Below are 25,344 nucleotides of genomic sequence, written 5' to 3'. Positions count from 1 at the left end.
GGATGACACACAGCTGTACATTTCAATGAAACAATTTGACTTCCAATGATCTGGGGAAAAGCACCGGAGGCACAGGTTCTCATGGCTACAGTGCATCACAGTGGAGTGATCTGTTGAGCCACAAACCCTGCATTCCCTACGCCTGGAGGGCTGGGTGGGGAAATATGTTGTCTGTGAAACCATAACGGGTGGTATGCTCTTCTCTAAGGTACGTTCAAGCAGGTGAATGAGTCTCTCGATACTTGCACTCTGCCCATCTTGTTTGGTGCTTGATGTGAGAGAAGTGTCACTGCATGCACCAGCATTGACCCCGCCTTCACATGGAGTTATCTGGGGATGTACTGTTACTTGCTTTGAGGATACAGAGGTAGATTGACACATGGTGGCCTTCCTGCGGCATTCATGTTCATAGATTCTCTTTTTTAAATTTTTAATTTTACCCCTTTTTCTCCCCAATTTCGTGGTATCCAATTGTTAGTAGCTACTATCTTGTCTCATCGCTACAACTCCCGTACGGGCTCGGGAGAGACGAAGGTTGAAGGTCATGCGGCCTCAGATACACAACCCAACCAAGCCGCACTGCTTCTTAACACAGTGCGCATCCATCCCGGAAGCCAGCTGCACCAATGTGTCGGAGGAAACACTGTGCACCTGGCAACCTTGGCTAGCGCGCACTGCGCCCGGCCCGCCACAGGAGTCGCTGTTGCGTGATGAGACAAGGATATCCCTACCAGGATGACGCTGGTAGAGTCAAGACCCAGAGTCTTGTGGCACAGCTGGCGCTGCAGTACAGCGCCCTTAACCACTGCGCCACCCGGGAGGCCCGTTCATAGATTCTCTCCTTTACTTCACTCGCAGTCCATTTCTCAGCAGACTTGTATTGGAATACTGCTGCCAGTTTGGGGTCAGGGCAGTATGTTACAAACATCCTGAATGACATCGGAGTTGGAGCTGTCAATCTTTTTACCTGGTCTCTTAAGGCCCTCGTCAGCGACATCTACGGCCTTGTTCAATCGAACCCAATACTCCATAACAGCCTGTCCGGGTACAGGTTTTGTATTGTAAAAATCAGCCTAGGGCAAGCATGAATAGGCCAATTCGCTGAACTTCTATTTCAGAATGTCAAATACAATCTCTGGCTTCTCTGTAGGATCAACTGTTGTCTCATTGCGTAAATGTATCTTTACCATGTCTCTTGCTTTGCCAGATAATCGACTAATAATCTCATCTGATTGTTCCCCAACAGGACCTCCCTTCCTACTCAAGTATATTCTCATCAACTCCTCCCATTCATGAATGGAGCATTTGTCTGTACCATCTCCTTTATATGTAGGAGGTTCCGTTATGTCTGATTGCATGATGAACTTAATTTTACTGAGATCTACATATCCTACTGATTCTGAATGATGATCACTTATCTTTTCAATACAACACAAGCCCCTTATTGCTATATTCAGCAAGCTTCTTCTGAATGCCCCAAAACGACTGCAGAGCATGCTACTGGCCCTACAAAACTACAACCTCAAGGTGGTGTATAAGCCAGGGCCAGAGATGTATATGAGTGACACGCTCAGCAGGGCTACTGCATCAGGCACTCACACTTGCTCCATGCATGAACAACATGCAGTGTGCAGCTTACAAACAGAGCAAGTGGATGTTGAACACATCATCCAGGCTGACTACCTCAATGTTATGGACCAGCGCCTTATACAAATCAGACAAAGACTATGTCAGTAAATGCAAAAATCTGCAATGAATATGCCATTGAGCAACAGAGAGAGACGATGATGTCCCACGAGCTACCGATGCGCCCCTGGCAGATAGTAAGTCTAGATCTCTTCCAGCACAGTGGCAAAGACTTTCTGCTGGTAGTCGATCATTACTCAGACTTTTGGGAGATTGACCTCGACCTCTCAGCAGAGACAGCGATCAAACACTGCAAGGCTCAGTTTGCCCGCTATGGCCAGCCAGATAATTTCAGACAATGGACCCCAATTCTCCGGAGTTGAGTTCCGAAAATTTGCTGCAGGATGGGAATTCGAGCACGTCACTTCATCACCACGACACCCAAAAGCTAATGGGAAGGTGGAGTCCGCAGTAAAAATCGCAAAGACGCTCTGCAAAAAGAATCTGCGAGAGAGCAAAGATGCCTGGAAAGCAATTCTACCGTGGCGCAATACCCCAACAGAAGGCATGGATAGCAGCCCGGCACAGCGTCGCACGGCACTTAAAAGCAGCTCTGCCAGTAGCCAGCACTCTCCTGGAGCCATGTGTGGTGATAGACGTGCTGGTGAAGCTACGTCACAGAAGACAGGTCTCCAAGTTCATCTACAAATCAGCAAAATACTTGTCTGAGCTCAGGGTGGGTGAAATGGTGCGAATGAAGCCCCTACCAGGGGACCGGACAGGCCTCTGGAGACTCGGATCCTGTGTACAGAAAGTGGCACCACGCTCCTACTTGGTCGAAGTGAATGGATCACTGTACCGTCGTAACAGGGTGGACCTTCGGATTGCTGAGCCAGCACCTACTCAGAACCCTGATGGCCAAAGGGGTCGCATGACAAAAGACAGAACCCCAGCAAGTCACATGGGGCCTGAGGCACTGGGCAAAGAGCCAGGGGATCTGCTCCCTCGCCCATCAATTCTCCCCTTAGACAGTCAGGTGACATGCCTGTGCGTGAACCCGCAGTCCTCACAGACAAGCCCTCTGTCTTTTCACGCTGCGGGCGTCTGTCCCAGCCACCAAAAATACTTCATCTGTAGGTTTCCCATCAGGGATTGTTGACAGAAAGAGATAAAAGTTAAGAGAATATCAAAATGTGTTCTTGTTACCTGAGAAAAGAAAGAAAATACTAAACTGTTCATGTTGGAAATTATTACTAGGTTTGTTTTGTTAGTGAATTGACACCTCCTTTCCTATTTTATTAAAGGGAAGATGTTATGGGTGTAAGATGGCACCGGGATGCCATCTGTTGGTTCATTACTGCAACTCTTGTGTTTTACCGGGGTGCTTGAGATACCTGGATGTGTTGTGATGTACTGAACAAGACTGGTTACTCGCATCAATGCCTCTGTCTCGTCATTTAACATTCAAACAGATGGTAGGGATGGGTGAAAAACAGTGTAAAGAAAAATAAAGTGAATTAGAAATGATGCAAACAGTTAAAATGATAGAACCCACAATCTGATATTAAAGCTGATCTACCCTCATTAAAAAAAGTGCCTCTACTTTCCCACTGTGTCAAAAAACCTAACAAGTAAGGCCATCACTTTAATAATCACACTTCACTTTAGCAGTCAAACAAAACACCCAGAGGTGACACTGCAGTAGAAACATGGCATTACAATTCATACATGATTTAGGAATGACTGGTCATTGATAACAAGGTTGAAGATCAGACGATTGAAAGGTATGTTTCAATAAAAGCCGTCTGCAAAACAACTGCCTCCTAAAAGTTCAAACATACAAATATTGAATAATTCAAACAGAGCATGAATTTCTCAACAACAACAAAGTCCATACACCTATTTATATTAATCTTACATTAATTTACATGCTTAACTTATATTAACTGGGTCATTCTATGAAAAATGCTGGCTTCTTGAACAGCCAACTTTTTACAAATTGTAATAATAAAATAAAAAAATCTAAACTTCGTCAGATAATAGTTAACCCCTTAACATTATAAATCAACAAATGACAGCTTAAACATTTGTATATTTTTTACTACATTACATTTAAAAAATGCTTGTGCTGCCTTTTTTGGCAGGCTTTCTAGAATGTAATTTCAGTCTTTACTTTGCATATATAGTCAAAGACAAACATTTATGGTAATACTAAGAAATTGTTTGGATTGATAATTTACTTTAAACATGCATGTGTAAAGTTCTATTGTCTGATATTTTTTTGTAACATAAATAATTAAGATTGAGTCATCAAAATATCCTTAAAATGTTTACTAATAAATGGAGCAACAGTTAGGTAGATACAAAAACCATATTAAGTTAAATTGGGCAACTCTGATGCCAGAACACCAATAATGCCATACAGTGACAATGTGAAACCAATGACAAACATAAGATTATTTAAAAGAAATTGTATCAATTTATCAGTCATTTTTAATTACACATTTCAGGCTTCATGAGATGGGTTGATTTAATATGAACAATAAAATTAGGGTTATTGGTCAAAGATTAAGACCAAAAGATTGATTAACTAAAATGTGTCTTTCATAACACAACAGATTTGTTGTCTGTAAAGATGTAATATATACAGTGGGGCAAAAAAGTATTTAGTCAGCCACCAATTGTGCAAGTTCTCCCACTTAAAAAGATGAGAGGCCTGTAATTTTCATCATAGGTACACTTCAACTATGACAGACAAAATGAGAAGTAAAAAAATCCAGAAAATCACATTGTAGGATTTTTAATGAATTTATTTGCAAATTATGGTGGAAAAATCAGTATTTGGTCACCTACAAACAAGCAAGATTTCTGGCTATCACAGACTTGTAACTTCTTCTTTAAGAGGCTCCTCTGTCCTCCACTCGTTACCTGTATTAATGGCACCTGTTTGAACTTGTTATCAGTATAAAAGACACCTGTCCACAACCTCAAACAGTCACACTCCACTATGGGCAAGACCAAAGACATGTCAAAGGACACCAGAAACAAAATTGTAGACCTGCACCAGGCTGGGAAGACTGAATCTGCAATAGGTAAGCAGCTTGGTTTGAAGAAATCAACTGTGGGAGCAATTATTAGGAAATGGAAGACATACAAGACCACTGATAATCTCCCTCGATCTGGGGCTCCATGCAAGATCTCACCCCGTGGGGTCAAAATGATCACAAGAACAGTGAGCAAAAGTCCCAGAACCACACGGTGGGGACCTAGTGAATGACCTGCAGAGAGCTGGGACCAAAGTAACAAAGCCTACCATCAGTAACGCACTACGCCGCCAGGGACTCAAATCCTGCAGTACTAGACGTGTCCAGGCCCGTCTGAAGTTTGCTAGAGAGTATTTGGATGATCCAGAAGAAGATTGGGAGAATGTCATATGGTCAGATGAAACCAAAATATAACTTTTTGGTAAAAACTCAACTCGTCGTGTTTGGAGGACAAAGAATGCTGAGTTGCATCCAAAGAACACCATACCTACTGTGAAGCATGGGGGTGGAAACATCATGCTTTGGGGCTGTTTTTCTGCAACGGGACCAGGACGACTGATCCGTGTAAAGGAAAGAATGAATGGGGCCATGTATCGTGAGATTTTGAGTGAAAACCTCCTTCCATCAGCAAGGGCATTGAAGATGAAACGTGGCTGGGTCTTTCAGCATGACAATGATCCCAAACACACCGCCCGGGCAACGAAGGAGTGGCTTCGTAAGAAGCATTTCAAGGTCCTGGAGTGGCCTAGCCAGATCTCAACCCCATAGAAAATCTTTGGAGGGAGTTGAAAGTCTGTGTTGCTCAGCAACAGCCCCAAAACATCACTGCTCTAGAGGAGATCTGCATGGAGGAATGGGCCAAAATACCAGCAACAGTGTGTGAAAACCTTGTGAAGACTTAAAGAAAGCGTTTGCCAACAAAGGGTATATAACAAAGTATTGAGATTAAGTATTTGGTCAATAACAAAAGTTTATTTCCACCATAATTTGCAAATAAATTCATTAAAATTCCTACAGTGTGATTTTCTGGATTTTTTTCCCTCATTTTGTCTGTCATAGTTGAAGTGTACCTATGATGAAAATTACAGGCCTCATCTTTTTAAGTTGGAGAACTTGCACAATTGGTGGCTGACAAAAAATTTTTTTGCCCCACTGTAATTGTATTTGATTTCCAGCGTAAGATGCATGCAACCTAATACAAACATGAAATCCTACTCTCACGCCTATCCACAAAATCACGTAGCTTGTTAAAACAGTATATCAATTCTTGTGTCGTGACAAATAGTGTAGGTCTACTTAAAGGGTTAGTTCATCTGAATTACATATTGGTTTTCTTACCGTATACACAAGGTATTTTTGTATTTATTAAATATAATTGTTGAAGGTTTTAAAAAACATTATTTTGAGAAAAAATATTGTGGTGTTATTGATTGTAACTGCTGTTATCGTCATGTCCCTGGTGTTACCAGCAAGAACAGTAACACCAGTGATAACGCCAGTGAGACATCTGCAGACAAGATGGCATATCTAAGATGGCGGCCACTGTTGCTCCAACCACACTTCTTAAATTGTAAATAAATCACTTAATCATGCAATTTTAATTTTAATCCAATTTCCTTTCCCCTTTCTATAAACTGTATAACACCAGTGACACATCTTCAGTCCTTGCATGAAATCACCAATATAATCCTCAAATTGTTAACGTATGAAGAGTATACACTCACCATGTGCTTTTCAAAACAGTCCCGTCTCCAATGAACCTTTGATCCAGGAAGAATTTGGCAAGGATGTTGTATTTTTTCAAAGTTGTGATTTTTATACATTTTAACACCAGTGCCTTGCAATTGAGGGACAGCTATTACTTGTAAATTATTTGTAATATTTATTTGATATTTTCATTTGAGTAGTCCACTAAATAACTATAATACTTTCCGTTGTATCATGTCATTTAAAGAGGGAGATTAATATATTTTTAAACTCAAAATGTCTCTAAACCATGACTCCTGAGCTGAGGGACAAGCCAATTTCATGGTACTAACCGTGCTCTACAATATATATATATATATAAAATATATATATATATATATATAATGTTTGCAGTACAACTGTCTTACATATGTTTTTATTAATAATAACAAAACATTTTATACACCTGTCAGGAACGGGTGTGGCTGAAATAGCCGAATCCTCCAATTTAAAGGGGTGTCCACATACTTTTGTATATATATGTACGCATTTTTTTTTGTGAGCGCTACTTTCCAAACTCATGGATAGCATTTTTGTGTCTCTCTGTCCAGTATGTAGGAAGTTCAAAGGTAGTTTCGAGAGACAATGCTAACTGGCGTTACAAGGGCTCCAGGACCAGTGGAAGCAGAATAGCCCCATAACATCAACAATCCACCACCATATTTTACCTCGGTATGAGGAACTTTTCTGCATATACTTCTGTTTTTAAATGCCAAACATACCTCTGGTCTGCGTGGCCAAAAAGCTTTATTGTCATGTGATCTGACCATAGTGCCGGTTCCAATCCAAATGCCAATGCCGTTTATCAAACTCCAGGCGATGCTATGTTCAGATGACATGAAATTGAGCTCTTTGGCCCCGCACATCGGCTGGGTTTGGCGTTGAAAAAGGGAAGCATGCGGAAGCATTATTTGAATTGAAGAGGTCAGTCCATAAGCTCAAACTAAGGATATCAAGGATCTGGAAAGATTCTATATGGAGGAATGGTCGAAGATCCTTCCTAATGTGTTCTCCAATCTCATAAAGTTTTTTTAAAGAGGCTCAGTGTCGTTATCCTCGCAAGGGTACTGAAAACAGGGGTGCCGATAATTTGTCTATTTAAAAAATATATATTTTTATTGCTTGTTAAACAAAATCTCTTTGAGCAACTTTATTAGTATAAAGTATTTATTATTTCATATTGTCTTTTGTGCTCATCTTTATAAAGGGTGCCAATAATTATGGACCTGACTGTATCAAACCATTTTCGCTCCCTGCCTTCCAGATGGCCCTGAAGGATCTACTCTAGTTCAAAAGTATTCACACACAGTCATGTCCAATTGCCACTGGTCCTTACCACACGGGCACGTCAATGGACCACTTTCCCCATCCCACATGCCCGGTCAACCCACTTTTCACTACTCCTGCCCTGGGGCATCAGACGAGCTGTAGGAGCAAGTCCTGGAAGGCCTGCAGATTACTGGAGACAATCAGGCCATCTGAGCCTAGCTGAGCAGCCAGTAGGAACAGCCTCCTCTTGTCAGCCACCGCCCCCAGAGACAGGGCCTCATGGAGCTCTGACACACTCAATGCGTCTGGCTTGTCCTAGAGGGGACACAAGACGGACAGTGAAGTTTACTATCAAGTCACACTGGGTGTGATGAGCACCTGTTAAAATGAGTAAATCATAAATAAAACAGTTTGACAATCTAAAACAGCGATGCATGGATGTATCACAATACTGGTCATGACAGTTGTAACATCACACTTATAGCAGTATCTTTATAACACTGCTCAAGTGAGAGGTTACTAACAGTGTGTGCTCACTGGAGAGCATACATGTATCCAGTATAGGTCTATCCATAGCCGAGACACTCATATTGCCCACACTAAGATCAACATGTTTCGATAAAAATTGAATACGTTTCCATTCTCTTGGTCTTTCTATCTCCGATATAAATCTGCCCATAGACAGTATAAGCCCGTATAATAGTCAAGGTCACCTGTTTGTTCCCCAGGACCACCACAGGAAGTTGTGAGTGCAGTCTGAGGAGGCGATGCAGCTCAGCCTTGGCCTGTGGGAGACGTCGTCTATCAGAGGAGTCAATCACGTACACCAGGGCATGCGTCTTCCCCAGGTACTCTGCCCAGTACATACGCAAATCCTCAGCCCCTCCAACTGGAAGACAGCAGACAGAGGTAGGAAGGTAGGTTACTTGAGAGGTGTTGCTAGGCAATAAAGAAGATGTATGAACTTACATTTTCTACTTTCTTATTTGTTTGACACACTACAAGAAGGCCAAATGAATTATTCCACTCAAGAAAAGGTAAATGATGCATGTTGTCCAAATGTATAAGTGAGTCTAAGCAAAGGCACATGATTATAATGCTTTTGGTAAAGCCACTGGCATTTTCAGGGCCAATCTGATAGTTTAAAATCCATGTGACAAAATTAAAGGTGATAGATGAGGCTTAAAGCACTCTGCATGGAGTCTTACAGGCAGGTTGAATTGCCCTACAAGCATATGCAAAAATCTGTTGTGCAAACTGCATAGCTTACTTTCTAGGAAATGCAGCTGACGGGCAGGGGTACTGAGGCTCATAAAGTTGAAACCCCTGGTGGGACGGCAGTGCCCTCTCTTGTCTCCGTCTGTGGCTGTCAACCCCTGAAGCATACTGCTCTTCCCAGCTCCGTCAAGGCCAAGGACTAGCACCTGGCGCTGTCCATCCTCCTCCTGCTCAACATGCAGAGACAGCAGGATGCCATCAGAACACCTGTTCTCTCACAACAGCAACATGAAGTTATCTTATCCCATTTTTCTCTTCAAAGGTACAGATACATAGATCATTGTTACTCCTGTAAAGTGCAGAACTGCAATATGTTTTGTTTACATACAGTGCATTCGGAAAGTATTCAGACCCCTTGACTTTTTCCACATTTTGTTACGTTACAGCACTATTCTAAAATGGATTAAATACCAAAAATTCCTCAATCTACACTCAATACCCCATAATGACAAAGCGAGAACACGTTTTTAATACAAAACAGAAATACCTTTGCTATGGGATTTTTTTTAATCAATAATGACTAATTATGTATACATTTCAAATCAGGACTGACTAATCAGAATACTATTATGTTATTGTATAGATGTATGAATTTTCTTTTAATCCTAGTACTGAATATAATGTGTGTAAATATAATCAAGAAGTAGAACAATGACTGTCTGTTCCTTGGTAGAAATGAATGAATTTATCGTCAAACTGGCTGGAATGCTTATCTACACAGGCAGACCTAGGCTCGGTCATAAATCATCTAAGTTGGGAGAGACGATGTGGGAAGGCTTGAGAACTATACAGCCATTGAACTGGAGTGGAGACGGGGTAGTACGAAAACTAATGATGTCATTTTCAGTTTATAACCTCTGGTAAACTGTATCATGTTCAGTACTCTCGATAATAAACGCTGCTGATTGATTTTGAGACTGGTCTCTGTCCATTTTATGCAAATAAGAGTCTTACAAATTCTTAGGAATTGACAGAGTGTTTAATTTTAATTGGGTATTAAAACATGTAGGAATTTAATTCCTTTAACAATCTTACATAAGTATTCAGCCCCTTTGGTATGAGACTCAAAATTGAGCTCAGGTGCATCATGTTTCCAATGATCATCCGTGAGATCTTTATGCAACTTGATTGGTGTCCACCTGTGGTAAATTTTATTGATTGGACATGACTTGGAAAGGCACACACCTGTCTATATAAGGTCCCACGGTTGACAGTGCATGTCAGAGCAAAAACCAAGCCATGAGATCGATGGAATTTTCAGTAGAGCCCCGAGACAGGATTGTCGAGGCACTGATCTGGGGAAGGGTACCAAGAAATGTCTGCGGCATTGAAGGTCCCCAAGAACACAGTGGCCTCCATCATTCTTAAATGAATAAAATTTGGAACCATTGAGACTCTTGCTTGAGCTGGCCGCCCGGCCAAGCTGAGCAATCAGGGGAGAATGGCCTTGGTCAGAGACGTGACCGAAAACCCGATGGTCACTCTGACAGAGCTTCAGAGTTCCTCTATGGAGAAGGTAGAACCTTCCAGAAGGACAACCATCTCTTTAGCACTCCACCAATCAGGCCTTTATGGTAGTGGCCAGAAGGAAGCGACTCCACAGTAAAAGGCACATGACAGCCTGCTTGGAGTTTGCCAGAAGGCACCAAAAGTACTCTTAGACCATGAGAAACAAGATTCTCTGGTCTGATGAAACCAAGATTGAACTCTTCGGCCTGAAATCCAAGCATCACGTCTGGAGGAAACAAGGCACTGCTCATCACCTGGCCAATACCATCCTTACGGTGAAGCATGAGGGTGGCAGCATAATGCTGTGGCAGGGACTGGGAGACTAGTCAGGATCGAGAGAATTCTTATGGTAGAGTGGCCAGACGGAAGCCACTCCTTCGTAAAAGGCACATGACAGCCCGTTTGGAGCTTGCCAAAAGGCTCCTAAAGACTAAAAATAAGATTATCTGGTCTGATGAAACCAAGATTGAACTCTTTGGCCTGAATGCCAATTGTCACGTCTGGGGGAAACCTGGCACCATCCCTGAGGTGAAGCATGGTGGTGGCAGCATCATGCTGTGGGGATGTTTTTCAGCAGTAGGGACTGGGAGACTAGTCATTTTATTTTTATTTTACCTTTATTTAACCAGGCAAGTCAGTTAAGAACAAATTCTTATTTTCAATGACGGCCCGGGAACAGTGGGTTAACTGCCTGTTCAGGGGCAGAACGACAGATTTGTACCTTGTCAGCTCGGGGGTTTGAACTCGCAACCTTCCGGTTACTAGTCCAACGCTCTAACCACTAGGCTACCCTGCCGCCCCTCATCATGATCGAGGGAAAGATTAACAGAGCAAAGTACAGAGAGATCCTTGATGAAAAACTGCTCCAGATTGCTCAGGACCTCAGACTGGGTCTAAGGTTCACCTTCCAACAGGACAACGACCCTAAGCACACAGCCAAGACAACATATGAGTGGCTTTGAGGCAAGTCTCTCAATGTCCTTGAGTGGCCCAGCCAGAGCCTGGACTTAAAACCGATCGAACATCTTTGGAGAGACCTGAAAATAGCTGTGCAGCAATGCTCCCCATCCAGCCTGACAGAGCTTGAGAACATCTGCAGAGAAGAATTGGAGAAACACCCCAAATACAGGTGTGCCAAGCTTGTAGTGTTATATCCAAGAAGACTCGATGCTGTAATCACTGCCAAAGGTGCTTCAACAAAGTACTAAGTAAAGGGTCTGAATTCTTATGTAAAGGTGATATTTCAGCTTTTTTTAAATTTATAAATTAGCAAAAAAATCTAAACCGGTTTTTGTTCAGTCATTATGGGGTATTGTGTGTAGATTGATGAGGGGAAAAACGATTTTATCAATTTTAGAATAAGGCTGTAACATAACAAAATGTGGAAGAAGTCAAGGGGTCTGAATACTCTGAAGGCACTGTACATCAGTATTTTTCACTATCTGTCCCTGTAGGATTACCAATAAAGTATAGCTAATGCTGCAATATTTCACAATCACTTGCATTTTTGTGTGCAATGCAGGCACCAGCCTCTGTTGTTGTGACCCCACAGTACTCAAACCAAAAACAGATTTAATGAATCGCTCACTTATGTATAGAGCCATGTCATCATGGAATGCTCTGCCACCAGAGGTTACTCAGGCAAAATCCATGTTTAGCTTTAAAAAACAGATGAAAAACATTGTATCGCAGCTCATCTCCTCTTTCTAAAGATCTAATTTATCTGTACAGTAAATAAGAATATAAATATATGTATATGAATAGTATGTTGACTCTGTGTCTTTCCTATATATATATATAACACTTTTATTTTGAATTTAATGTAATATCTTATGATGTTCTTGTCTCTTACTGTTCTGTACTTTGTATGTTTTTTGTGGACCACAGGAAGTGTAACTGCTGCATTTGCAGTAGCTAATGGGGATCCTAATAAACTAAACCGCCAATAGCTGTCTACTTGTGCCACGATAGCTGCATTTGCACTTTGACCACTATGTAATGTTATGGCACCGATATTAGTTACATCAGCTCTATACCATCTCATTGGTTTGTGAGAGGCAAATTTGAGGAGTCAACAAGTTTCTCAGCAATTCTCCCTCGATTACATTAACTGTAGACTAATCTGGCCTCTGTGTGAATCAAGACCAATGAGCTCCTGAAAATCATATTAGTTAATTTCAGGTAATATTCCCATGTCCGTATAGGGCAGGCTATAGTCAGAGGAAATGTTTCAAGTATTATTATGACTGTGAACCTACCTCATCCCCATACAGTATTTATTTATTTGCTCCTTTGCACCCCAGTATCTCTACTTGCACATTCATCTTCTGCACATCTACCATTCCAGTGTTTAATTGCTATATTGTAATTACTTCGCCACCATTGTGATAAGGAGCGTCTTGGTGAGAGATGTAGGAGTCAGGCGCAGGAGAGCAGGGATTTCTGAGAAGCTGTTTAATATATATAGTCCACCAATACAAAAATGGCACAGACAAAATTCCAAAACTACGCTCTCGAAGGATCAGAAACTCGTGCCAACACACGGAGGAACAACCACAGCGCGACGACGACGGGCTCGAGGACGACCCGGAGGACGAGGCGCAGGGCGATCCGGATGGAGGCGGTGAAACTCCCTTAGCATAGGTGGATCCAGTACGTCCTCCACCGGCACCCAGCATCTCTCCCCCTCCCAGTCCACGAGGTACTGAAGACCCCCCACCCAACGCCTCGAGTCCAGTATGGACCGAACTGCATATGCCGGAACTGTAACCTATAACACACCTCGTTTATTCTCCTCAGGACTTTGAATGTCCCCACAAACCGCGGACCCAGCTTCCGGCAGGGCAGGCGGAGGGGCAGGTTTTGGTTCGAGAGCCAGACCCACTCCCCCGGTGTGTACACCAGGCCTCGCTGCAGTGGCGGTCGGCACTGGCCTTCTGCCGCCCTTCGGCCCGTTTAAGGTACCCGTGGGCGGCCTCCCAGGTTTCCCTTGAGCGTCTCACCCAATCGTCCACCACAGAAGCCTCAGTCTGGCTCTGATGCCATGGTACCAGGACCGGCTGATAGCCCAACACACATTGCAAGGGCGACAGGTTCGTAGAGGAGTGGCGAAGTGAGTTCTGGGCCATCTCTGCCCAGGGGATGTACTTTGCCCACTCCCCTGGCCGTTCCTGGCAATACGACTGCAGAAACCTACCCACATCCTGGTTCACTCTTTCCACCTGCCCATTACTCTCGGGGTGAAACCCAGAGGTAAGGCTGACCGAGACCCCCAAACGTTCCATGAACACCTTCCACACCCTGGACGTGAACTGGGGACCCCGATCAGAAACAATATCCTCAGGCACCCTGTAGTGCCGGAAGACGTGAGTAAACAGGGCCTCCGCCGTCTGTAGGGCTGTAGGGAAACCGGGCAATGGGAGGAGATGACAGGACTTAGAAAACCGATCCACAATGACCAGGATCGTGATGTTGCCCTGTGATGGTGGCAGATCGGTCAAGAAGTCAACCGACAGGTGTGACCAAGTCCGCTGTGGAACAGGAAGGGGTTGTAACTTCCCTCTGGGCAGGTGCCTAGGAGCCTTGCACTGAGTGCACACCGAGCAGGAGGACACATAAACCCTCACGTCCTTAGCTAAAGTGGACCACCAATACTTCCCACTAAGACATCGCACTGTCCTACCGTTCCCCGGGTGACCAGAGGGGGACGTGTGAGCCCAACAAATTAGTCTGTCTCTAACCTCCAGCGGAACATACACCCGTCCCGCTGGACACTGTGGTGGAGTAGGCTCAACACGCGATGCTCGCTCAATGTCTGTGTCCACCTCCCACCTCACGGGTGCCACTAGACAAGAAGCCGGGAGGATGGCACAGGATCAATGGCCCGCTCCTCCGTATCATATAGTCGGGACAGTGCGTCTGCCTAAGTGTTCTGTGTTCTGGGTCTCCTCGCTGCCCGAATGTACTCTAGATTACGGTGGTCAGTCCAGATGAGAAAAGGGTGTTGGGCCCCCTCAAGCCAATGTCTCCACACCTTCGGGGCTCTGACAACAGCCAGCAGCTCCCGATCCCCCACGTCATAGTTTCGCTCCGCCGGGCTGAGCTTCCGAGAAAAGAAAGCACAGGGTAGGAGCTTCGGTGGCGTACCCGAGCGCTGAGAGAGCACGGCTCCAACCCCAGCCTTGGATGCGTCCACCTCCACTATGAATGCCAAAGAGGGGTCCGGATGCGCCAGCATGGGAGCCAAGGTAAAAAGAGCCTTCCTGCGACCAAAAGCCCTGTCCGCCTCAGCCAACCATCCCAGATGCACCGGACCCCCCTTCAGCAGTGACGTAATGGGAGCAGCCACCTGTCCAAAACCCCGGATAAACCTCCGGTAGTAATTGGCAAACCCTAAGAACTGCTGCACCTCATTTACCGTGGTTGGAGTCGACCAATTACGCATGGCTGCAATGCGGTCACACTCCATCACCAACCCCGATGTGGAAATGCGATACCCAAGGAAGGAGACGGCCTGTTGGAAGAACAAGCATTTCTCAGCCTTGACGCACAGGTCATGCTCCAACAGTCGCCCAAGTACCTTGCGCACCAGAGACATGTGTAGCAGAATAGACCAGAATATCATCGATGTAAACCACCACACCCTGTCCGTACAGGTCCCTGAGAATCCCGTCTACAAAAGATTGGAAGACTGCTGGAGCATTCTGGAATGCATTCTGAGAATTCAGGAAAAACAATCCATACATACATGTGACCAACAGGGGGCTCTGGGTGAGCCTAGTGCCAACTCACCTGAGGTGTCTGAGCAGTGCTCGGCCTGGCGTCTCGACTCCCTGGAGGACTCCCTCAGCACCGGTCAGCAGTGTGCCCTCTGCGACCACAGCTGGCACAGGAAAGGTCCCCTCCTCAGGTCGCCCTCGCTGCAGCACCTCCTAGCTCCATGGACGTTGGAGTGGTGGAGCTGGGGGATGGAACTGACAGAGCCCGATCTGGACGTCCGCGGGTCGCCAGCAAGTTGTCCAACCGAATGGACATGTCGATCAACTGGTCCAAGGAGAGGGTGGTGTCTCTACAGCCCAGCACCCTACGGACGTCCTGACGCAAACTACACCTATAGTGATCGATCAAGGCCCGGTCGTTCCATCCCGCGCCAGCGGCCAAGGCCCGGAACTCTAGAGCAGAGTCCTAAGCACTCCTCTTCTCCTGCCTCAGATGGAACAGCCATTCACCCGCCGCTCGACCCTCGGGTGGGTGATCGAACACGGCCCGAAAGCAGCGGGTGAACTCTGGGTAGTGGTCCCTCGCCGAGTCAGGATCGTTCCATACTGCGTTGGCCACTCCAGGGTTTTACCTGAGAGGCAGGAGACGAGGGTGTTCACGCTCTCACCTCCCGAAGGAGCCGGACGAACGGTCATCAGATATTGGTCCATCTGGAATTAAGAACCCCTGGCACCCGGCCGCTGTCCCATCATACTCCCTCGGGATGGCGAGTCGAATCCCACTGTGCCCAGGCAATGAAGGAGAGGGTAGTGGTACTGGTTGGGGTGTGGCTGATAACGGTGTGGGAAGGCCACCTCTCTCCCATCTCTCCATCATCGCCATCACCTGATTCATGGCGGTCCCCAGCCGGTGTAACACTGATGTGTGGTGCTGAACTCCCTCCTCCAAGGACCCTGGGAGTGCGTCTGCTTCTGCTGACTCCATAACTGGTGCGGGATTCTGTGATAAGGTGCGTCTCGGTGAGAGATGTAGGAGTCAGGCGCAGGAGAGCAGAGATTTCTGAGAAGCTGTTTAATATATATATATATATATATATATATATATATATATATATATATATATATTTAGTCCACCAATACAAAAATGGCACAGACGAAAATACAAAACTAAGCTCTCGAAGGATCAGAAACTCGTGTCAACACACGGAGGAACAACCACAGTGCCGACACTTACATATACGTGCCTAAATAGTGAAAACAATACAGAAACTTTGCACGGAGGAACAAACTCAGTTCTGAAACTTAACTACACGTGCGTAATAGTGAAAACAATAAACATCAAATATAATCGAGCGCAAATACACACAAACTTAATCCCGCACGAACTAAGGCAGGCAACAGGTGCCCTATATACACATAGAAATAAACGCAAATGAAACCAGGTGTGAAAAAGAACACAGACAAAACAACCAGAAAAGGAAAAAGGGATCGGTGGCGGCTAGTAAACCGGCGACGCCGAGCGCCGCCCGAACAGGGAGAGGAGTTACCTTCGGTAGAAGTGACAGTTATTGCCTTAACTCCTTATCTTGCCTCATTTGCACTCACTGTATATAGACTTTTTGTTTTCTTTTGTTGTACTGTATTATTGACAATGTTTTGTTTATTCCATGTGTAACTCTGTGTTGTTGCTATGCTTTATCTTGGCCAGGTCGCAGTTGCAAATGAGAACATCTAAATGCCGAGTATGAAATCATTTTTACATAACTCATTTTTGCTATCGTTCTTTTTTTTTTTACATCCGTTATTAATATAACTGGTCCCCCTAACAGTACAACTGGCCCGAGCTGCCTACATAACAAAGGTAAGAGCTTACCTCTTTGATCATATAATATTCCGCTTGGGGAGACCATATTCGCCTTCTGTATAAATAATTTAACGCGATAAACATCGCGGACCCAAATGCAGCCACCGCTGCAGTTAGGGCGATGGATATGTGCCGAAGCAGAACCATGTGGAACTTCTGGAAGGCCGGATAATGTTGCGTTCCAGGACACAACAGCTTGCCAACGATTAAATGATCTAATGACTTTCACTGTGGACAGTGCACCTGATCTCTCCGCTTTGTTTGTATTGGAAAGATCCCCGTCAGCACCCTCCTTGTACCCTTCAGTCTGTTCGATTCGTGTGGACAGCAGAGGGTATGGGCTGCGCAACAACAGCTACTGACTGTACTCTGTGGACGAAGACTCTTGAGTTCACTTTTAATGTAATTGCAAAAGGGCATGTCAGTTCCCTTGAAAAAAATAAAAATATTATCTATATAATAGGGCCTATTTACCCTGCAATGAAATTTAATATCACTGATGTACTGTTTTCTTTTGGACTGTAGATCATAATGACCTATATTTAAAACACTTCTAGTTGTGAAATTAGTAAATATTGAAAACATTTGTAAACTACACTAAAGTAACCAGTGAACAGTGAAATCATTGTCAATAAAATGAGGAACACCTCAGTTGGAGGGGGAAATAACCTCCGACTGGTCAAATCCAACTTGGAATTCCAAGTCCGTAACTCTGGCATTTTTCTAGAACTCAGACTTTCCGACCTGAAGATCCAGGACACAACAGCTTACGTCATGATATGACCTCGTTTTTTTCAGAGTTTCAGTTGTCTTGAAAGCACGTATAGATCTGACAGAACTGGAGTAAGCAACCAATAATACCAATTCAATACTCTGTCCTACTCTTGTGCCTATTGGCAAGGGGTCAGTTTGCAATAAAGCATGCATATGCCAGTTTTCACGCAAAAGTTGGCTTTAATAAAACATTTACTTGACCAGTTATCTTAGGTCTCTCTTTGTATTGTGTTCTCTCTTGTCATGATGTGTGTTTTGTCCTATATTTTTTATATATATATTTTTTTCATCCCAACCCCCCTCCCCACAGGAGGCCTTTGTCCTTTTAGTAGGCAATCATTGTAAATACGAATTTGTTCTTAAATAAAGGTTCAATAAAAAAATTAAGATAATGTGCTTAACTTCCAGAAAACTTGAGACCATGCGAGCATACTATTTTTGGTGGTGGAAGTATTTCATTGAAAGCAGGTAAGCGGTATTTTGTGCAAATAGGGGATATGACAAGCTTATTCATAAAACCCCCAAAAGTATTTTCAGCTGGTGTACAAAACAGAAAGTAAAATATGCAAAAACGAAACTTAAGAACCTGAAACATAGAAATGGCGCATATAGAACAGACCACTTGTTAGACTTGCTTTCAATGAGAATGACAGATCTAACACACTTTTCTGTGAATTTGGTTGGGTGGCCCAAAACGTTGCATATTGCATATTTAATTGGACCAACTTGAAAGTAGTAAATAGATAAGCTATTTCAAGTATTATGCTATATATGATCAGATCCGGAGCTCAGGTTAAAATGTTACATTAGAATGTAACAGTAGAACAGAGGATTCACCTTGTTATTTCATATGTCTAGGGTAGGCCTAGACAATGTTTCAGAATTTGCGGGCAGTTCAGAGTATTTACGTTCAGGGGAATAGAAAATGCATTTATTTTTTTATCTGCAAACTCGCCAAACCCACTGGCTCCAGGTCATCTACAAATCTTTGCCAGGTAAAGCCCCGCCTTATCTCAGCTCACTGGTCACCATAGCAGCACCCACCCGTAGCACGCGCTCCAGCAGGTATATCTCACTGGTCACCCCCAAAGCCAATTCCTACTTTGGCCACCTTTTCTGCCAGTTCTCTGCTGCCAATGACTGGAATGAACTGAAAAAAAAATCACTGAAGCTGGAGACACATATCTCCCTTACTAGCTTTAAGCACCAGCTGTCAGAGCAGCTCACAGATCACTGCATCTGTACATAGCCCATCTGTAAATAGCCCATCCAACTACCTCATCCCCATACTGTATTTATTTATTTATCTTGCTCCTTTGCACCCCAGTATCTCTACTTGCACATTCATCTTCTGCACATCACTATTCCAGTGTTTAATTGCTATATTGTAATTACTTCGCCACCATGGCCTATTTATTGCCGCACCTCCCTTAACTTACCTCATTTGCACACAATGTATTTTAAAAAAATGATACTGTATTATTGACTGTATTCTATTTATAACTTTGTGTTGTTGTGTGTTTCAAACTGCTGTGCTTTATCTTGGCCAGGTCTCAGTTGTAAATGAGAACTTGTTCTCAACTAGCCTACCTGGTTAAATAAAGTTGAAATAAAAAAAACTGCAACTATTTGCCATAGTTTTATTTCAGAAATAGTCACTCCTTTGCTGAATACTACAGTGAAAGACTGAGTCACTGCAAAACATTCTGGCAACACCTTCAATAACTTTATCATCTAGTTTGCCATGGCACTCTATTTTAGAAACTTTGTGGCCTAATTCCAAATCAAACAACAAACTAGAGAAGTACATTTCCTTAAGAAAATGTGTGTGCTTGCTAGCTTTTACAAAAGTATTTATGATTTGAAGTAAGTTATAGTAGTGGTGGTGACTACAGTAGTAAGGGTTATACTGTTGAAAAAGTAGGTCGATGGAAAAATGTATTAATTTGCTGATTGATTGGATAGGATAGCCTGAACACGAGATCATTGGTTTGGTGTCTCTACCTTGAACGGTTCAAGAGTTACTGTTGGATAGTTATTTTATGCTAATTTACATAATTATAGTTGCTACAAGTTAATTATTTGAAGTTAGCCTGAAAATGAGAAAATTGGTTTGGTGTCTAGCTTGAACAGTTCAACAGTTACTGTTGGCGAGTTATTTTATGCAAATGTAAATGGTTCAATCGAATACAAGCTTAACTGAATGACAACAGAGAGAATATAACAAGGAATTTTATTGAATAGTCTGGGGTGGGCCTCGTCTCCAAGGAAGGCTCCTCAGAGCCAGATGCTGATGACCTGTTGTCCTGTGCTGGGCATCTGGCATTGAACCCCCCCCCCCCCCCCCCCCCAATTAAAAATAAATAAAAATAAGTTACTCAACAGGGAGAAGCGACATGGCGGAGCAGTAATTGGATCTAAAGACTAAAGACAAGATAAATAGATGTAAAAGAGATGCATGTGACGAGTAGTGAAAGTGGAATTCTTCTGTAATGGAATGTTTTTGGTTGAAATGAGACATCTGCGTGTACATCTACCCAGCCACGCATGCAGTAAAAGACATGCACGATTAACATGAAACACTAACCGAGAATTGAATCCAACAATGCATGCCGTAATGATTGACCTGAAACACTAACCGAGCTTTAGTGCACACCAAAATGCAGGACGATATGGGCATCTGCCCGAGTCCCGGTCCAATGCGGACCTTCTAAATGCATAGTTACTCTGAATTATTTAGAATAAATGTTATGTATGATGGTACAGTTGAAGTCTGAAGTTTACATACACCTTAGCCAAATACATTTAAACTCAGTTTTTCACAATTCCTGACATTTAATCCTAGTAAAAGGTCCCTGTCTTAGGTCAGTTAGGATCACCACTTTATTTTAAGAATGTGAAATGTCAGAATAATAGTAGAGAGAATGATTTATTCAGCTTTTATTTCTTTCGTCACATTCCCAGTGGGTCAGAAGTTTACAATAACTCAATTAGTATTTGGTAGCATTGACTTTAAATTGTTTAACTTGGGTCAAACTTTTTGGGTAGCCTTCCACAAGCTTCCCAGAATAAGTTGGGTGAACTTTGGCCCATTCTTCCTGACAGAGCTGATGTAACTGAGTCATGTTTGTAGGTCTCCTTGCTTGCACATGCTTTTTCAGTTCTGGCAACAACAAAAAATCTATAGGATTGAGGTTAGGGCTTTGTGATGACCACTCCAATACCTTGACTTTGTTGTCCTTAAGCCATTTTGCCACAACATTGGAAGAAGTGCACCAGACCCTCCTGCAGCAAAGCACCCCCACAACATGATGTTGCCACCCACATGCTTCACGGTTGGGATGGTGTTCTTCAGCTTGCAAGCCTCCCCCTTTTCCCTCCAAACATAACGATGGTCATTGTAGCCAAACAGTTCTATTTTTGTTTCATCAGACCAGAGGACATTTCTCCAAAATATATGATCTTTGTCCTCATGTGCAGTTATAAACCGTAGTCTGTTTTTTTTTATGGCGGTTTTGGAGCAGTGGCTTCTTCCTTGCTGAACGGCCTTTCAGGTTATGTCGATATAGGACTGATTTTACTGTGGATATAGATAATTTTCTACCTGTTTCCTCCAGCATCTTCACAAGGTCCTTTGCTGTTGTTCTGGGATTGATTTCGCATCAAAGTACGTTCATCTCCAGGAGACAAAATGCGTCTCCTTCCTGAGCGGTATGATGGCTGCGTGGGGCACATGGTGTTTATACTTGATATACTTACTATTGTTTGTACAGATGAACGTGGTACCTTCCGGAGTTTGGAAATTGCTCCCAAGGATGAACCAGACTTGTGGAGGTCTACAATTTTTTGTCTGAGGTCTTGGCTGATTTCTTTTGATTTTCCCATGATGTCAAGCAAAGAGGCACTGAGTTTGAAGGTAGGCCTTGAAATACATCCACAGGTACACCTCCAATTGACTCAAATTGTGTCAATTAGCCTATCAGACGCTTCTCAAGCCTTGACATCATTTTCTGGAATTTTCCAGGCACAGTCTACTTGGTGTATGTACATTTCTAACCCACTGGAAATGTGATACAGTAAATTATAAGTGAAATAATCTGTAACAATTTTTGGAAAAATGACTTGTGTCATGCACAAAGTAGATGTCCTAACCGACTTGCCAAAACTATCGTTAGTTAACAAGAAATTTGTGGAGTGGTTGAAAAACGAGTTTTAATGACTCCAACCTAAGTGTATGTAAACTTCCGACTTCAACTGTATGTGGAACCCAACCACACATTTGTCAAATATGAGACGTTTTCTTCTTCGAATCCAGTCGCGCATGCAGTAAATAAGTGATGGAGACGCATGCCAAATGGTGACTGACCCAAAAGCTGGGTGTAATATGATTGACCGCAACATACAGTACATGCGTATCTTTAGAAACTCGGCAACTAAATTACCTATGGTAAGCAGCCATTGCTGAGAAGAAGTCAAATAGATTGAGCCTAACAAGTGAGGTGTAGCAGAGCATAGCCGGTGACCTAGTTTCTAGAGAGTGATGGTGGAAATATACCTCATGTAGCTGCAGTGGTTACTGCTCCAGTTCTGAAAGAAAGACCAGTGTAGTTTAGAGGAGAAAGATAGCACCTTTATATTATTTAACAAAGGAGTGGAATGAAACAGAGGGTTGAATAGGAAGGATGAAAAGAGAATGAATGATAAGGACCGGAGTAGGGTTGAGCGTCAATAAATATAAGCATAAAGCAAGAGAAATGATAAGTGTAAGTGCGAGCCATCATGATAGTACCGCAGGAGCCCGATTTAGAATGCGTAGGAATGAGGCTCGTGATTAAGGTGAAAAGACCACATCAGAAAGCCTAAATCACATGAAGAAAATAAGTAATAGGAGTTGTGAACATTAAAGGAACCATGAAAAACCAGCAAGAAGACGACATCGGAGACGACATTAATCAAGCTGAGGAAACTGCCTTGTCTGAGGCTGCGAGCATATGCTGGAAAATAGGAAGCAGCAAGTAGTTTGTCTTGTTGCGATGAACAGTCGTTCTGATGAGATACAAATAGGGACAGATGGCACAAGACAACACAACTAGACGTAGTAGTGCCTGACTAATGTCATTCGCCTAGTGTGCGACATGCTGACTCTAGGCTTATGAGTGAGGCCCACTAAAGATGAACCAAGTATCTGTAATGTAAAAGGTAATAACCAATGCCTAAAAATGTCCACAAAAGTACACGGATGGGAAGCGTCAGTAGTAAACCCGTACTCAGAGCCAACTGTCTAACCTATAATGAGATCTGAAATCAGGTGCTATTGCTACATGACCATAGAAACTGTGGCACCAGCTGTAAAAAAGGCACTTGAGTAAAAGTGCTATTGAAAACGGAGTGTTACCCAAACCCGTGCAAGTGCCAGATGAACCTTGTACTGTAGCAGTGAAGGAAACAGCGTGGTAAACCCATTGCTAGGAAGCCTTAATTTGTAACCAGAAGGTGGTGGCTATGGGACCAAACAGTTGTTAGTCGGGTATGATGTTTGAAGCTTGCATAAAGAAGAATTTCCCCAGATTAGTTCAGCAAGTTGTCACACATTCTTAAGATACTGAAGCTCCACCTTGTAATAAGAACAAATTGTTAGAATGATGACAAAACCATGAAATTGCATTTAATAAGCTACAGGCAACATAACTGAAGCTGAAAGCCACAGTTCTTGATTGATATATTACTGTCAATGGCCACCCTACCACAGTTTGCTGCTGGAGAATATAACCATTATTCAAGATTGAACTGATTGCAGGGACCGACGCGACCAATCATGTAAATGGAAAACATTTAGTTTATGACGAGATGAAATACAAAATGCCAAGAGTGATGAGCGTTGAAAGCAGTATTAGGTCGACTGAGCTCATAAAGCATGGATTACATTCCATTTGAATCACTGTTGAATCAATTGGGGTACTAAGCTAACATATGGAATTGTTTTAAGATGGTCATACCATGGATCATTTAGCTATTTGAATTAGAATTTTAATGCCCTTTTAGGTATAAAACAAATATTTAAAAAAAGTATTTGGTAAAATATTGTATTTGGCATTTACTACTATAGCCCACAGAAACACATTGAATAAAATATTCATAAATAGCAAAAAAGGCAATCATAAAATAAAATATAAGGAATAAGGTTTTGAAGTGTCTGTCCTATATCTAGGAGATACAAGAAAGCTCAGGAAATATTTTAGTTTTTTGTACATATTAAACCCCTTATTTTTATTGGCACAAAACTACCAACATTCTTCATTTGTAAGGGTTACCTGAGCGTCTCCCCTTTCCATAGAGTGGTCATAATACACTGAACAAAAATAAACGCAACATGCAACATTTCAAAGATTTTACTGAGTTACAGATTATATCAGGAAATCAGTCAATTGAAATAATTTAATTAGGCCCTAATCTATGCATTTCACATGACTGGGAATACAGATATGCATCTGTTGATCACAGAAAGTAGAGGCATGCATCACAAAACCAGTCAATATCTGGTATGACCACCATTTGCCTCATGCAGTGCGACAAATCGCCTTCGCATAGAGTTAATCAGGCTGTTGATTGCTGCCTTTGGAATGTTGTCCCATTCCTCTTCAATGGCTGTGCGAAGTTGCTGGATATTGGCAGGAACATGCCATCGTACACGTCGATCCACAGCATCCCAAACATTGCCAATGGGTGGCATGTCTGGTGAGTATGCAGGCCATGGAAGAACTGGGAAATTTTCAGCTTCAAGGAATTGTGTACAGATCCTTACAATGTGGGGCCATGCATTATTATGTTGAAACAGGAGGTGATGGCGGCAGATGAATGGCATGACAATGGGCCACAGAACTCATCGCGGCATCTCTGTTCTTTCAAATTGCCATCGATAAAATGCAATAGTGTTCATGGTCCATAGCTTATGCCTGCCCATACCATAACCACACCGCCACCATAGGGCACTCTGTTCACAACGTTGACATCAGCACATCGATCGCCCACACGACGCCATAAATGATGTCTGCCATCTGCCCGATACAGTTGAAACTGGGCTTCATCCTTGAGTATTTGCCCACTGAAGACGGTTACGAAGCCGAACTACGGTCAGGTCAAGACCCTGGTGAGGACGACGAGCAAGCAGATGAGCTTCCCTGAGACGGTTTCTGACAGTTTGTGCAAAAATGATTTGGTTATTAGCTGTCCGGGTGTCTGGTCTCAGACGATCCCGCAGGTTAAGAAGCCGGATGTGGAGGTCCTGGGCTGGTGTGGTTACACGTGGTCTGCGGTTGTGAGTCTGGTTGGATGTACTGCAAAATTCCCTAAAACGATGTCGGAGGTGGCTTGTGGTAGAGAAATTAACATTGAATTATCTGGGAACAGAGAATTGTATGCCAATTGCACGCTCCCTCAACTTGAGACACCTGTGGCATTGTGTTGCATGACAAAATTGCACATTTCAGAGTGGCCTTTTACTGTCCCTAGCACAAGG

The 25,344-nt window shown here is 43.2% G+C and overlaps 1 protein-coding gene and 1 long non-coding RNA gene across 2 annotated transcripts; one reads left to right on the top strand and one right to left on the bottom strand.

Annotated features, from left to right (window-relative positions):
- Positions 1 to 7,832: 7,832 nt before the first annotated feature.
- Positions 7,833 to 17,478, bottom strand: LOC135548631 (ADP-ribosylation factor-like protein 9). The gene is made up of 4 exons (XM_064978436.1): positions 17,064 to 17,478; positions 8,956 to 9,130; positions 8,399 to 8,574; positions 7,833 to 8,000 (listed from the first exon to the last, which is right to left on the bottom strand). The coding sequence occupies exons 1-4, from the start codon at positions 17,199 to 17,201 to the stop codon at positions 7,833 to 7,835; spliced, it is 657 nt and encodes a 218-aa protein (XP_064834508.1). The 5' UTR covers positions 17,202 to 17,478.
- LOC135548634 (uncharacterized) lies at positions 8,484 to 9,878 on the top strand. The gene is made up of 2 exons (XR_010456861.1): positions 8,484 to 8,602; positions 8,963 to 9,878. It is a non-coding gene; the product is annotated as an uncharacterized LOC135548634 (long non-coding RNA).
- Positions 17,479 to 25,344: the final 7,866 nt, after the last annotated feature.

The sequence above is a fragment of the Oncorhynchus masou genome, chromosome 11 (genome assembly GCF_036934945.1).
Source record: "Oncorhynchus masou masou isolate Uvic2021 chromosome 11, UVic_Omas_1.1, whole genome shotgun sequence".
In the NCBI taxonomy this organism is placed as follows: Eukaryota; Metazoa; Chordata; class Actinopteri; order Salmoniformes; family Salmonidae; genus Oncorhynchus; species Oncorhynchus masou.
Note: the sequence above shows the minus strand (reverse complement) of the source record. Positions and strands in the feature narration are given on the sequence as shown.